Source organism: Stegodyphus dumicola, chromosome 3 (genome assembly GCF_044657685.1).
Source record: "Stegodyphus dumicola isolate Sdum_Otavi_A_Nest chromosome 3, ASM4465768v1".
In the NCBI taxonomy this organism is placed as follows: Eukaryota; Metazoa; Arthropoda; class Arachnida; order Araneae; family Eresidae; genus Stegodyphus; species Stegodyphus dumicola.
In genome coordinates, this window is record NC_140770.1 from 206,099,014 (window position 1) to 206,115,055 (window position 16,042).

General features: G+C 31.4%; 1 protein-coding gene across 2 annotated transcripts in view; it reads right to left on the reverse strand.

Annotated features, from left to right (window-relative positions):
• The window catches only part of LOC118203484 (cytoplasmic polyadenylation element-binding protein 2-like), a 282,238-nt gene that overhangs the window by 14,818 nt on the left and 251,378 nt on the right, over positions 1-16,042 (reverse strand). For both annotated transcript variants that reach the window (XM_085813802.1, XM_085813803.1), the window contains one exon: positions 8,413-8,527. In XM_085813802.1, coding sequence (XP_085669928.1) covers positions 8,413-8,527 — 115 coding nt within the window. The remainder of the gene's footprint in view (positions 1-8,412; positions 8,528-16,042) is intronic.

Below are 16,042 nucleotides of genomic sequence, written 5' to 3' on the forward strand. Positions count from 1 at the left end.
AGGGCAGTCTCGTCGGGCCTTCAGTTTTCAACCTCTACGTAAATGACATTCCTAAGGCCCCTAGTATCGATCTTGCTTTATATGCGGATGATACAGCCATCATCGCACAACATTCCAACACCTTCACGGTAATCTCTACACTACAGAGTTACCTTTCAGCCTTAGAACTCTGGCTCGGTTTGTATAAAATCAAAATGAATGTCGCAAAATGTGCTGCTACTCTGTTCATCCGAAGAAATATCCCCCATTTAGATAACTTAATTCTCTTCGGTGAACCTATTCCCTAGGTTTCTTCATATAAATATTTTGGTGTATTACTTGATTCAAAATTAACTTGGCAACCTCACATTCAAAAAATCATTGCGAATGCGACGGCTGTCAAATCCAATCTGCGCCCCTTCTTCGCTTTAAATAGCGACCTGTCAATTGACAACAAGATTTTGCTCTACAAGTCTATCATAAGGCCTGTTCTGACTTATGCATGCCCCATTTGGGGCCCATCAGCACTGACTAACAGAAAACATGTCCAAACTTTTCAATCTAAATTGCTTCGGCAAATACTCAAAGCTCCGTGGTATATAAGGAACGAAGAGATTCATAATGATCTCAAAATTATGCCCATTAATCGCTTTATACAGCGACTTTCGGAAAACTTTTTCAAAAATATTCAATATGTTGCAAATCCTGTGCTGCATATGCTACCTGTATATGATCCTGCAGTCGCCTCGTCTAGGAAGAGACTGAGATCGGTTCTCAACCCGGATTATGCTGCAAACCCATTTAAATGGGCAAGGTATGCTCACACTGACATGCATGTGAATAATTACTTCTTGTTCCTTCCCCTTCCCACCTCTCGAGTCTTGAATACTTAAGTCATTGACCGGAGGAACCCCTCCTGCTTCTTTAAGAAGAAGCTTTACAGTCGCAGGCACCTGAACCTAATTTTTAAATCTAAAGTCAATTGACTATTTCTCTACTTCAAAATAGCTCTTTCAGCCCTTCTAAAAGGGCTTTTACTTGCTTTTAGCACCCCCTTAAGAGGTGTCAATCATTTGGCCTTAAAGACCGCACTGAATAGCGGGCGGAAACGAAACTGCTCCCTCCGTCAGCTGACCAACTCACACAGCAACTTTTTCGACGTGTAAGAGTGTCCCCCCGTCCTTTCCCCTCCGCGAAGTTGACGTTCGCAAAGAAAGATCAAGTATCAAGGAAACACCTGCTTTTATTTTCTAGTCTTTAGCAAAAACTTTGTCAAAGATGACTGCCCCTATCTAATTTATTCTGGCTCTTATTTTGGCACAAAATTAGACCTTCTGAGTTTTTATATTTGTTTTCAGTGTGAAGGCACTTATTCTTAAAAGCTTTTTTCGGCTTAACAAAATTTTTACCGTATTAGAAAATTCCCTCTTTTGATGATGACATTTTATTCTTCAGATGATGTGGAGGTAAAGGCATTTATGCCTAAGAACTCTGTAACACGAACTTCCTTGATCCTTGATAATCATCAATCCAAAGAACTCTGATTGGTTTTTAAATCCTATGCTTCTAATGAGCTTGCAGCTATATGGGTGATTTGTCCTTTGGGAAATTGAATCTTTTGATCTTTATCAGGTTTTTTTTTTTTTTTTTTTGTTTGTTTCAGAATCTAAAAGGCTCTCCAAGTTCTGCCTTCTGAATAGCGAGTTTAGGTCTTTTGCAAAATTTAAGATATTTTTTATAGAGGCATTGCACTTTTACTTTCAACTATACATATTTTATAGGAAATGAATGCTCACTGGACACGGCAAAATAGTTATGAAACTATCTTCCTTTTTTTTTACAGACATAATAATATTACAGACATAATACTTTTTTTTTACCCTTTATGGATAGAATATTGTCACTATAAACGATTTTGGCTTTCCACAACAAGGACAGAAAATGGCTCAGATCTAATTATTGGTTTATTTGAATTGGTAGATTCAAAGACAACCAAATCAAATAAACCAGAGTGCTAACTAGAGCTAAGACATCCTCTTAGCTCTAGACTTGTCTCAGCCATTATTTGTGAAGATACATCTATAAATTTTTCAAACTCACTTTTGGCTTCATTGACGGAACACAGTTTTTTAACATAGAAAAATCTTTTCAGCTTTTATGAAATACACAGAGTCATAACTAGGGTTTTCAGCGCCTAGGGACAACTGAGATTTCACGCCCCCCACTGCTTGCCAAGGATGGAAAACATTTAATTCTAAAATGTCGTAACATCAGTTTGGCGCCCCTTGGATTCTATGCCCGGGAACAGATGCCCCCTCTAGCTATGTCCCTGGAAATACATCTAACTTCAGGGGTTGTCTTTTCCAAGTGGTGTTAAATAATTGTGCCCAAGGTAAAAGGATTACAGGTCAACTCCTTTTATGAACTAAAATGTACAAAAGGTATACACATAAATACTTTTATACACTGAAAACTACTTTTATGTGTCTAAAAACTTTTCTCTCTCTGTGTTTGAGATCTTTTCTACCAGAAAAAATAGAAGACAGGGATATGTACAAACACCCTTTTTATATCTGCAATCACACCTACTATCTAATGAGATTTCTTTATATGTCATTAGAATTGAATGCATTAATTCCACAGTGATGGGTCCTTTCTCAAAGTAATCGTCGACAGGGACAGGTCACCACACAGTGAGCAGTTGCACCGCCAATAGTAATCATTGACAGTTGGAAAAACTTTCTGCTTACTGGTAGTGTCAAAAAAAGGTTTAATCTTTGTTGTAGAACTACTTTTGAAATTCCTTTAAGAAGGCAAATAACATGACGGCTTGATAACCACATTTCCTCAGACGGAACCTCTTCAATAATATTTCCTTGTGACCATTCAACAAAAACGGGTTGTAGTCTTCATATTTACTTCCAATAATCAATTTTGAAGGTGTTCTCTCTAATCTCTTTTCAGTTAAAACTTTGTTGCCTGGAAAATTTTTCACCTCTTTCTAAAGAACTAATTTCAGGCTTCGTCAGTTTTCACAGTCTTTTTAAACTGATCCCTTATTGCATCTTCAATGCAATTCCTGTTTTGCTGTTCAGACAGGTCATTGATACCAATAGCTTCTAAAATCCAAAAGTCTGTAATAGTATTGATATATATCAAAAGTAAAGTTTGAACAGCAATCATAGACTTTTTTTTTTTTTTTTTTTGTATCTTGTTCCATTTTCCCAATTAAAATGCAGTCAAAAAATGTGTCAAACACAACTAGTCTATATTTTAGCTTAAAATTAGTTACGCAATGTTTTTCTGCAAAGTCTGCACCTATTAATATTTCAATAAATGCATTTTCTTAATTGTATTTGTCTGTGAGACCAACACCTTTTTCACATTTTTCATTCATCCATGGTCCTCTGAAATAAATGGTATTGAGTCGCAAATAGTAAGTTGATCTAAAACTGGCATTTCATATAAATATCTCACTTATGGGTCATTAATCTTTATTGTGTAGCATTTATGTTTCCTACATGATGTTGTTCCAATATGGTTCTTACATGAGGTTGCTCCAATACAAATGACGAGTCAAGTTCTGAGAAAGCATTAATTTTATTTTAAGTTTATCTACAGTAGAATTGAGAACCTGTACTGATCAGATGTATTCCTCCATGGACTATAATACCCACCAGTAATTCTGGAGTAAAACTTCTCCTGAATGACACGTATTAGGTAAAAGAATTATTTTCCTCTCAGGGAAGACATTTGGTCTCCATTTTAAATCTGGACACAACATACAGCTTCTTTCTACACATCATACAATAAACATTACGTTTACAGTCCTTTGAACCTATGTCCAGTTTTAAATCAAGAAAAACAACATTTCTTGTGTTTTAAGTTTCTTATTTTTATTGAGTAGGCTCTTTGGTACTTGGTAAGTAAACTTTACTCAGGTCCACAAAATATATAAATAAGCTTTTAAATTTCTTTACAAAAAATGCTGCAAATGGCCACCATCGACATTGATGCAATGCTGTACTTGATTTAACAAACTGTCAGATCTGCATTGCAGGCTCTGTCTGAATACAAATTGTACTCCTGGGCTCAGCCTGAACATTAATTTCCACTAATTGTATTTCATATAATATTCGACAAGGAAAAATCGCTGTTTTGAGGTTAGCACCATTTTTATGTTGCATTCAACTAACTAGTCAATGACTAAACAAGTCTACACCTCCCACTTAAGCTTCTCATTAAATACATCCACACCTCTCACTCAAACAATATGTTGCTGTCATGTATGTGTCTGCACATAATTACACCCATTTGTGTCTATCCCCATTTCTAGTGATTTCTTTGCTGTTCAGAGTACAATTTTATGAAATTACGAATTCACTTTTCCAGGTCAGGCTTATTTTGGCCATCCTGTATCTGGCTAGCAATTAGATGATTTGTGATTCAAATCCAGTTGGCAGCCTAGTTGATTTTTCACATATCCTGCTCTGACATAAATTAGAGCTCTGTTCTGAAGCTTAACTAAAATATGGTGAATGTTAATTTGTCACAATTTGATTTGTGACTGAGTCTTCTCCCTCCCAGGCACACTTTAAATGGGGGAGAATACAAGAAATTTTTAATTTAAAACCCATTGTGTGTTTTCATGGTATAATTGGTATCATGTGGAACTGCCAATTGGAGGATATTTGATTTGGACCCCTAGCCAAGCATAGAGTTAATTTTTTATGCCTTCTGCTCCAGATTTATAACCTAATAATCTTGTAAAGTGGCTATGTAGAGATAGCATTTAGATATTTTGAAAATGTGATATGGAGCTTTTCCAGACATGCAAAGAAAGGAATGATGGAGATATTGTCACAGTTGTTGTGTATATGTATATAAAAGTTTGGCTAGTTTATCTGCCATGATCATCAAAATATAACAATAAATTAAATATATAAAGTTCAATTAGAAGCTTTTCTCATTTGGGAAAATTATATTTCATATTATGTATTTTGTATTATTTATTTTATATCTACTTTTATTTTATGTTATGTTGTTTTACTCTATAGATGATGTATGTGCGCATATTTCAAAATAATTTTCCTGCACAAATTTTCAAATTACTGCATATTAAAAATTTAATGCCACCAGATGTAAAGCTTTGCTTTTTTAGTTATTTTATATATTACCAGCTTAGTTAATATCAACTGTTATACTATGGAGGGAAATGTATAAAAAGTTGAATAGGAAACATGCCAAATAATATTAGAAATTATGGAACCTATAACAAAAGAAGAGAACTTTGAAAACCGTAATATGAATTGTAATGTTAAAGTACTGGCTGTATTTTGACTATGTTCTGTCTTCCTCATGTGAAATATGTTCATGACTTTTTATCTGCATTAGTTGGTTATTTTTACTACTTATAAAGAACATACATTGCTTCAGACATTTAAAATATATTGATTCAAAAAAGTACTGTTATTACTTAAAACTGATTTTTGTGGTCAATAAAAGTGTAATTAAAAAGACTTGATATGTTAAAATAAAATATTTATATAAGAAAGAAGATGACAGATTTAAAAAAAAGTTTTTGTAATCAAGTTTTAAAACTAAGAAACAAAGTGGTTACAATCAATTTAGAATTGTAATATTAATAATATTTTAAAAACAAATGACAAGCAATACATTATATAATATATTTCAGGAAACTGATAATTAAATCTTGACTGTGTTGCCAATACATTTACAGTACAATAAACCCTTTCAGAACATGATTTTCTTGTCCGCATTATCTTAATTGTCTCCATTTAATTAATTTGTCAAACAAAAGGATTTCAATTATATGCAATGTGCTGTGAAGCACTGGCCATACTGGGATAGCAACATACTCTTTATTAGGCATATAAGTTTCACTTTCCCAGTGAGAAATCTTTGAGCATGTGGCATGAATGACTCTTAGTCTGCTCAAAAACAATTATTCCTTTTTTTGATCTTCCATTTTATAAGATAACACCTATATGCCAATTTTGCTTGATGATGCCTGTTAACTGAGTGATTCAGGTCGAACTGCTATCATTTCACTCCTGTTATCAAAGCAGTAATCAGATATTTATAAATGTTTATCCCCTTTTCCTTTTGCATTTGCATATTTTTTAATTTAAAATATTCAATGCAACATCTAAAAATAATAATAAAAATGATAAAGCAGCCAAAAAAATGTTTTGACATTATTGTAGAAAACTGAAGTTTTAAATAAATGGAAGAACAGTACACGTTTCATTGCTTGCAAATGAACTAACTATAAATGAATCAAAAATGGTATAGGAGAATGGAGAAAAGATTGGTTTAGTGTCATAGCTTCTGGGGATATTTCAACAAAAATTCCTCAAATTTCAAGAATGCCTCAACTAGAAGAAATGGACAAAACGTTAATAGCTTGGACTGAGGATCAAGTAAAGGAAAAAAGTAAGGATAAAAAAAGTGAGGCTCAATTGTTGGTTGTGCTGCCATTCGAAACAAACCTTTAGATTTGTGTCTTTCGTTTTAAACAAAGATAGCCAATCTTCAATGCTAAGCTTCAGATAGAAGCTGGCTGTGCACATAAAGAAGCAGAAGAGATATTCAAACCTGAATTTTTAAAATTAATTTAAGATAAGAGTTACATTCCACAACAAGTTTTCAATGCAAATGAGAAAGACCTATTTTATTATCGAATGCGGAAATGAACCTACATTACAAAGAACACAAAAGTTGCCCCAAGCTTCAAAGCTTTTAACAATAGACTCACTTTGCTCTTTATGTGGAAACACATCAGACAACACCAAGCTGAAGTCTCTGTTTATTTATTGATCTAAAAACTTCGTGTATTGCCAGGAAAAAATTCTGAGCAATTGCAGGCTATGTGCAAGTGGCACAGAAAAGATTGGATAACAAAAGCCCTATTTAATTACTGGTTTTAAAATTCATTTATTAAAGTAAAATATTACTTAGAACAGCTAAAAGTAAGCTTTAACATTCTCCTAATTCTCAATAACGCTCCAGGACACAGTGCTGAAGCCCTCACCACACTGCATACAAATGTAGAAATTTTATTTCATCCACCGAACACTTCATTAATCCAACCAATGGAGGAAGAAAGGAATCATAAAAACATTCAAAACCTATTGTATTAGGTAATGTTTAAATCTCTGCACATGAAGCATCAGATGAAGAAAAGCACAACACCATAATAGCAATTTGGAAGCAATTCAACATAGGATAGAGCATAAAATTGATTAAACTTGCATGGGAACAACTGTATTGATCAACAATGAAACGTTTGCTGGCATCAACTCTAGCCAGAAGTTATCAACAATTTTAAAGGATTTCCATTCAATGAAAATAAATCCATGAAAATTGTACAAATAACAAAAGCAATAGATAGCAAAGGATTTTCAAATATGGAATAAAGATAAATCTCATGATTAATCGAGAATAACGATTGTGAAATGACACATGAAGGACTGGACGATCTTATAACACCAGTTGATGGTAAAAATAGCAATAATGAAGAAGATAAAGAGCCTTTAACATACAAGAAGTTAAACAAATTGTTAAATAAGCACAGGAACTGCCAGAATGTGTAATGGAGATTGATGCAAATGGAGAAAAAACAGGGCACTTTATGAGAGGTACTGAAAAACTTGCACTCCTTACAGCGAAGCAAAATGCGTTGCTCAACATTGTCCCAAGCAAAAATCACCAGCTACTTAAAACAGTAATTGTGTCATGTACCTACTAATTAAGTAGTAATAAATATCATTTCAATTAACTTACATTTTATTTCTTCTTTTTAACTACAATAATATTTAGATTTATATAAATTATACACACATTCTTAATCTGAATTATAACTAACCCATTCTTTTTCATAGAAAGTTTGTGGAATGCAAGAGTTTGCCATACATGTAATGTGCTCATGATGTCATTTAGCAAGGGTTTACTGTATCACAGTATTCACACAAACAGAATTAAGTTCTTACTTCATCCTCAAGTTGCACATCCAAACAAAAAAGGCTGTATGCATTTCAAGCATAATCTAACATCCATAATATTATTCCAGCCGGAACACAGAATATTTGCTACTATTAAATAAAGACAAGTGTTAGATTTCCTCTTGAAATGCAGACAGCCTTTTTTATTTGAAATTAATGTAACTTCTGAACTGAAATTAACTGAATGTAACTGAAATTAATGCCTAACTTCGAGTTTTGCTTCATTTTAAATTTAGACAAGGTCTCCCCCCCCCCATCATATTCACGAGGGAAAAAATTCAAAACCTTTCTTGAGAAACTTTCTTTCAGACTTGAAGAATTTACCTCTTTAGCAAAAACTAGCAGAAACATTACAAATCTGATATAATTATATCAATATACCATTTCTGTGCACAGATAATTTATTCACCTGCTTTTAATGGCCGAGGAACTCCACCAACAAACACTGTTTTTCGAGGATCCAGTGGCATAGATGCATCTAGTACAAAATCTGCATCACTTAAACGCCAAGGGCGAATCTGAACCTAAATAATTTAGTATAATGAAATTTTAATTCTACTGAAATAAAATAGCAGAATATTACATGATACAATGATTACATATTCATCATAAAGAATATTTCAGGTAACAGAGTGGTCACAATTCAGAGAAAAAGTACCATAAATTTGGCAATTTTAAACTTATACAAAATGTTCATAAAAAGCAGCAACAGGCTTTACGTTTTTAACTACCAATCCAAGACCTGTACTTCTAATATCAAAGGTGGAACATTTTATGAGAAAATCTCAGTACATGGGAGATAAAATTTAAAAATACAAATTAACTTTTTTTATATAGCTTTCCTTTAAGGCAAAATAAGTTGAAGAAAAAAAGCTCAGTTAGAAAATTATTCACTTGGATTTAATAAGAAAATATTCCATACCTTTACCTGTAAAATTCGTGAAGACAGAAAATAAAACTTGCTGGCCCAGATCATTTCTCAGTATATATTTTCAACTGAACAGCTTTCAGGAAGCAACAATTAAACAAATGGAGATTAATGAAACCATTTTAGATAAAACTTAAAAATTACAAAACCTTAAGAAATTATTAATTGTTCACATCTCACTGAATTTTTCATGTAAAGGTATAGTATTTTTGCATTTAATTTTTTAACGATCTTTTTGCTTTGCAGGACCAAAAGCAGTTTAATACCCAGTGTTGAAATTGCTCCCATAAAAGACTCCATCTTACTTAGAAAAACTTTATGCTTCATTAATTCATCATAGGTTACTGAATTCTCAAAACAAGGTATTAGTGCATGCCTATTCAGAGAGCATTAATCAATAACACATAAAACCTTGGGCCCATGAGTATCTGTTAAAAGGTAGTTCAGCTGCAAATGGAAATACATATTTAGGATCAATGGTTAAGAAAATAAAGTCGATAACCATCTTTCATAGAGAGCCTGAATATGATTTGGCAAAGTACAGTGAAATACACTAAAATTTTACCAGAATACAATACTCAGATTAATGAAGCTACTGAATTTCAGAACAACAAAATGTTAAAATAAATTGCAATATACAGTCAAAAGTCGTTAATCCGGACTCGTCGGGACTTCGGCGATTCCGGATTATCGATTTTTCCGGATTATAGATCATCAGTTTAAATCTCGTATGATGGCATGCAGAAATTCTAAAATTAAAAATATGAAACCGTAATTTATGAAATAAAGAACAATTATGATCTAAAGGGTATCAAAATTTGCAAAAAGAAAAAGCTTAATATTTATTTGTTTACTTTATTAAACATTTCTTTTAATGTAAGTTGTTTAAGTTTTGCTTCGTTTCATGTGATAATACTTTCTCTTTAATTCTATTAAACAGACATAATTTTTTGTTCAGTTACAAAGTTCCGCTGTTCAAGTTCTATAATTGCTGTGTCGAGTACACCAATTTGTCAATCGAAATTTTTTCGTTTTCAATAACCTCTGTTACTTTCTTCGCTATCGGAAGCGAATTATAATGACGAGGAACTTGTTTTAAATCATATCAAAGACGGAGCATATCGAGATGAAATACTACATTTGGTAAGGAATTATAAGCCAAATAAAATAAAAACATCTGCGCTGAAGATAAGGATAGTGCTGACAGATCAACTTCCAATTCATTACGCGCCCGCCGCGGCGTTCCCCCCGCCGAGCAGCGTGAAATTGATAAACAGATTTCGGATTTCAAAACATACTTTCGCTTTAGATCCTTTACATATTAACAAATATATATCGGAAATTCTATTTGATATAATCGAAAGTTTAAGCTTACTTTTATAAAATTGCTCTTACAGTCTGCAAAAAATAATAAGCCGGATCCAATTCGAAAATTAAGGAACAACGCAATCATCAACATTAACTGAAATAGATAATTAGATAATTTTAGCTTATACGTCCATTATACATAAAGCGCGCACGCGAAAACGTATTCTGCACTTGCGCACACTCATATGCGCAGTCGTAAAAGGTCTTACGTGCACGCGTAAACGCCTATGCGCATTTGTCAACGCGGCGCATGCGCAGAAAGTTTTTAGTTTTGAGGTCCGGATTATAGATCATTCAGAATTATGGGTGTCCGAATTAACGACTTTTGACAGTACTAGAGTTAATAGAGATAAACAGTATTAGGAGGGGTAAAAGCAATTAAAAGAACACAGACAAGGAAGGAGAGTTTCTCTCAAATTTGTTAAATTCTAAATTAAATACTTCAGTGATTTCCCAAAATGAATTATTATTTGCATAACTGCATTTTTTAGAAGAAAATATTTTAACATTCTTTGGATAAATTAGATAAACTTTTTTATTACATTACTTTTTAATTTTTATAAGCATTTTGACAACAGTTAGGCACATTTTTTAGGTTTCAGGAATTAGCAAAAATTATTTTTTTGTGTGCACTTAATAATACATAGTAATCACATGCTGACAGACACACTAAAAATTGAATTTCAATGCATTTGACAAAAACTATATTATGAAACATACAAAGTAGACTGTAATAATGCAATTTCAGAAAAAAGTAAACAAACTGAAACAAATTTTTTATGATTCTCACATTAATATGGAACATGGTAACTTCAAACAAGCATACACATTATAGAAATTTAAGTTTTCTAATACGATGTAAATATGTTTGGAGTCAGAAGTTAAGCTAAGCACCTTTAGTGTTAACTCATCAATGAAATGTTTAGAGCAAATCCTTTGCTGCTGTGATATACTCTCAACCAGAGTTGGGCAAAATGTAATTGCAATTACCTTGTAACTGAAGCATGTAATGGCAATTACATTTTATTATAACTAGATTAAGCAATTACTTTGTAATTGTATTTCACAATTTCTATGTAATTGTGAGTAATTGTGAAATACAATTAAATTACAATGCATTTATGACCACATAGTACATGTAATTACAAAGTAATTGTGTAATCTAATTACAATTAAAATGTAATTGCAATTATATAATCTAATTAAAATTAGTAGTTACTTACAATTACATAATTAAGAAAGTAACTGATCTGATAATTTCAGTTATATAACTTATGGAAATGGTAATCATAAATGAAAACTATAGTAAATGACAGTATATCATAAATAGTTCACCATTTTGGATAGTAAATCATTAAATAATATACAATACAAAGGGATAATCACATATAAGAAAATTATTAGTATGTTCCATTTAGAATCACTTTGCTTACGTTTTGCATGTACTGCAGCTTATAAAAGCGACATAAATTACTAACTAATCCTTTGTTAAATACTATATATATTTTCAGTAAATATGAAAAAGAAATATAGTTAAAGCAGAATATATTTACAGGAACTAATTCTGGCTCTTCCTATGCATCAATTTGTTAAACAAATATGTTTGTTTATGACATTCACTGACAGATAGGAGTATTTGAATTAATTGATTAAAAGGAAAGCAAACAAAGACTGTACACCTATGAAAAGAGATACCTTTGTGGTGTTATATATATATCTGTGAAATAGATTCTGAAGTAGAATGCAGGCGGTTGAATCTGTAATGAACAGTGAGAATTTTGATGGCTTAGAGATGTTAAAACTTCAATCCACAATGAATAAGAAATTTGGCAGTCAAGGTAGGTTTAATTCAACTTTTATTTCAGCAGACATGTGATGGCCACAAAGAAGTTGGCACATTATTTATGTCTATTCCAAAAAGTTTACATTTTAAATAAATTTGCAGTTTGAAAGAAAGAGCAGACAGACTGCAATCCAGATAGGCCATAGTGTGAAAAGCAAGTACGTTATGTTCAGGGTGAAATCCCAATTCAGACGGAGTTAGTTTTGGTTCTCAATGCATTTTGATTGGATAACTAATACTGCTGTAAAATCACTATTTGGTTGTTTGAGGTTTAGTTCCATTTACATTATCAGAATTATGTAAAAGTCATAGGATGTGGATTAATCTTGAAATGAGGCAGTGAAGAGAGATTACTTTTTTTAGAATAGAGAAGGAAAATTAATTTATGCTGCTAATCTTTTACATATTATTTATTTTTCTTACATATACGTATATATTACAAAAGTAGAAAGTAGTAAACGAAAAAGAGAGACCTATTTGGTCAAGAATTTTGCGCATTGAGCTGCAAAATTTTTAAAATTTGCACAGAAGAGGAAAGTTCAAAATAGCTAATGCTTAAAAGTACATTTGATACTGAAGTTCCAGAGTAAAAAAGTTACACCAAGTATAAACAATAATATAATACTAAAGCAGTAAAAGTTATCACGTAAAAACCTACTGTAATAACTACAAAACAATATAAACTTCAAAAACAAAAAAGGATTAGAAAAAACTAAAAAATTTTAAATAAAAAATTTTTATATGATGCATGCAAACAATCAAAAACATTTCAAAGACAAAGAAAATATATACAAAGAATTGCAATAAATGGTAAAATAGCCCAACTCGTGGTTTAACATGGACTTATCAAGGGAAAAGTGTGAAAAAACTCAAATTTAGCTAATACCATTGCGCGTTTCATCAAACAAAAACAATTGAGACAGAAAGTGAACTTTTTTACTCTGGAACTGCAGTATCAAATGTACTTTAAACAATTCATGTGTTTGTAATTTTAAATTTAAAAAAAAGTTGTAAAAATATTAAACCTATTTTTTTATACACTTCTTCAATCTCTTAACTCATTTTCAGGAAAATGTTATATTCATAATAAAAAATACTACACCAGAGGTTTGATTTCCATGCAATAAAAATTGACCAAAATACTTAATTCAAAATTTGTGATTTTTAACACCATTTTCACTTTGCGCTGAAGAAATGGTTTTACTAGTAATTTATAATTTTGTTACATTTAGTACACCAAAAAATATTCACACAAGTTATTTAGAAGTTTTCAAATGCTAAGAATATGTTATTAGAATTTCATGTAGATTTATTAATTCAGATTCATAATCTAATAATCATATCAAAATATTATTAAACTAGAAATATTTTTAATTAATGCAAATGATATTACTAGTAGGCTATGCAACAATAATAAAGCCTGCCAGTGTTTACTAAAATAAGAGCTCTTTAAGATTCTATGAATAAGATCTCCATTTTGGGAGAGGAAAAAATATTAAACAATACAGTAAAAAGTCGTTAATCCGGACTCATCGGGACTTCGGCGATTCGGGATTATCGATTTTTACGGATTATAGATCATCAGTTTAAATCTGGTAAGATGGCATGCAGAAATTATAAAATTAAAAATATGAAACCATAATTTATGAAATAAAGAACAATTATGATCTAAAGGGTATCAAAATTTACAAAAAGAAAAAGCTTAATATTTATTTGTTAACTTTATTAAACATTTCTTTCAATGTAAGTTGCTTCGTTTCATGTGATAATACTTTCTCTTTAATTCTATTAAACAGACATAATTTCTTGTTTAGTTACAAAGTTCCGCTGTTCAAGTCCTATAATTGCTGTGTTGAGAATACCGACTAATTTGTCAATTGAAATTTTTTCGTTTTCAGTAACCTCCGAGTCACTTTCTTCACTATCAGAAGTGAATTATAATGACGAGGAATTTGATTTAAATCATATCATAGACGGAGTATATCGAGATGAAATACTACATTTAGTAAGGAATTATAAGCCAAATAAAATAAAAACATCTGCCCTGAAGATAAGGATAGTGCTGACAGATCAACTTCCAATTCATTGCATGCCAGGACATTAAAGATAAACAAAGTTTAGATAAACAAACGTTAAAGTTTAGATAAACAAAGGATATGCCTTTATCCCTTTTTTGCAGCAATTCCACTTTTTGTTTAATGGACTTCGAAACATACTTTCGCTTTGTAGATCCTTTACATATTAGTAAATATATATCAGAAATTCTATTTGACATAATCGAAAGTTCAAGTTTACTTTTATAAAATTGCTCTAACAGTCTGCAAAAAATAATAAGCCGAACCCAATTCGAAGATTAAGGAACAACGCAATCTGCAACATTAACTGAATTAGATCATTTTAGCTAAGCTTATACCGTCCATTATACATTAAACGTGCATGCGTAAACATATTATGCACATGCGCACACTCATATCCGCAGCCATATAGGTCTTACGCGCATGCGTCAACGCGACGCATGTGCAGAAAGTTTGTAGCTTTGAGGTCCGAATTATAGATCATTCCGGATTATGGGTGTCCGAATTAACGACTTTTGACTGTACTTTTCATAATAATCTGTACAGAAATGCTTGTCAATCTTTAGAAAACAGAAACCTTTTCTCTTAATAAATATTTTACTTTTAGTTATATACGCAAACATTTTGCTCTTCAGTTTATGTACAGCTAATGAATAAAATACGCAGTTCTCACAACAAACATATCAGTCAATTCTGACTGTATGGATGTCACACTTCTTATATTTTACTTTTTTTTATAAAGCAAACAAAATTTTCCTAAACATAAATATTGAGACCAGGAAAACATATAAACAGTTAGATTTTGAAATTTTTAAAAATTAATGTTTTAAATTTTAAAATGCCAAAACAGGAATAAAAGCAAAAATTGAAACTAGTTATGTAATTGGAAGGGTACGTCTTCCAACAGTTGCAAAAATAAAGACTAGGTAAGGACTTTAGTGGACATGGTGTATATTATTTATATATATTAGTCGCTCATGTGACTAGTAGCATAAAATATATATATATAAAAAAAGGAAAAATATATATATATAAAAAAAGGAAAAATATGTAATGATTTTAATAAGTCTGGCTACTGCTATTTCTTAGGTACAGCTAATAAATAATTATAATAGATGAAGAACTGCATTTATTGCCTTTGAATTGCTTAGTTTATTAATCAATAACAGATAGATTAAATTTGAAAGAAAAATTAAATATCAAACAGTTTGTTGAAAGGCATAAACTTGTTTATAGAAGATAAAAATGTTTTAGTTCAGGCAGCAGCAACAGATTTCTCTGCAATAGCCTAGTTTGTTGATAAAATTTGAAAAAATTACATGTTGCGAAGTGGCTACACATTTCTTTTTAATCACTGAAATTTCTGATTAAAACTGAAACACCTGATGCTTAGACAAGTGGAAACACTTTCATTTAAACTGCTGAATTTGTTAATCAAAATTGCATTTATTTTGCACAAAATATGAAATAAATATCTGAACAAATTCAAAATTTGGGCTTTGAAGTGCATGTATTCAAGTAGAGGACTGTGCGTCTTCAAAATTTGGTGGCTCTAGATGCCACTATTTTTCTGCAGTGTGAGGAATATGGATACATATGTACATATCCTTCACTATTTAATAAACATATTAATAAACTAATCCTTTATTATTTAATAATAGAGATGAATATTTAATCATTGGAATTTGTAATTAAATTTAGTTTTCTACTACCTTAACAAATTCTTTATTTGAAACATTTTATGAATCCCATTTAGTACTGAAATCACTGATAAAAAAGCAAATGTTTTTTCATCAGTGATTCTACAAGGTAACCAAAAACGTTC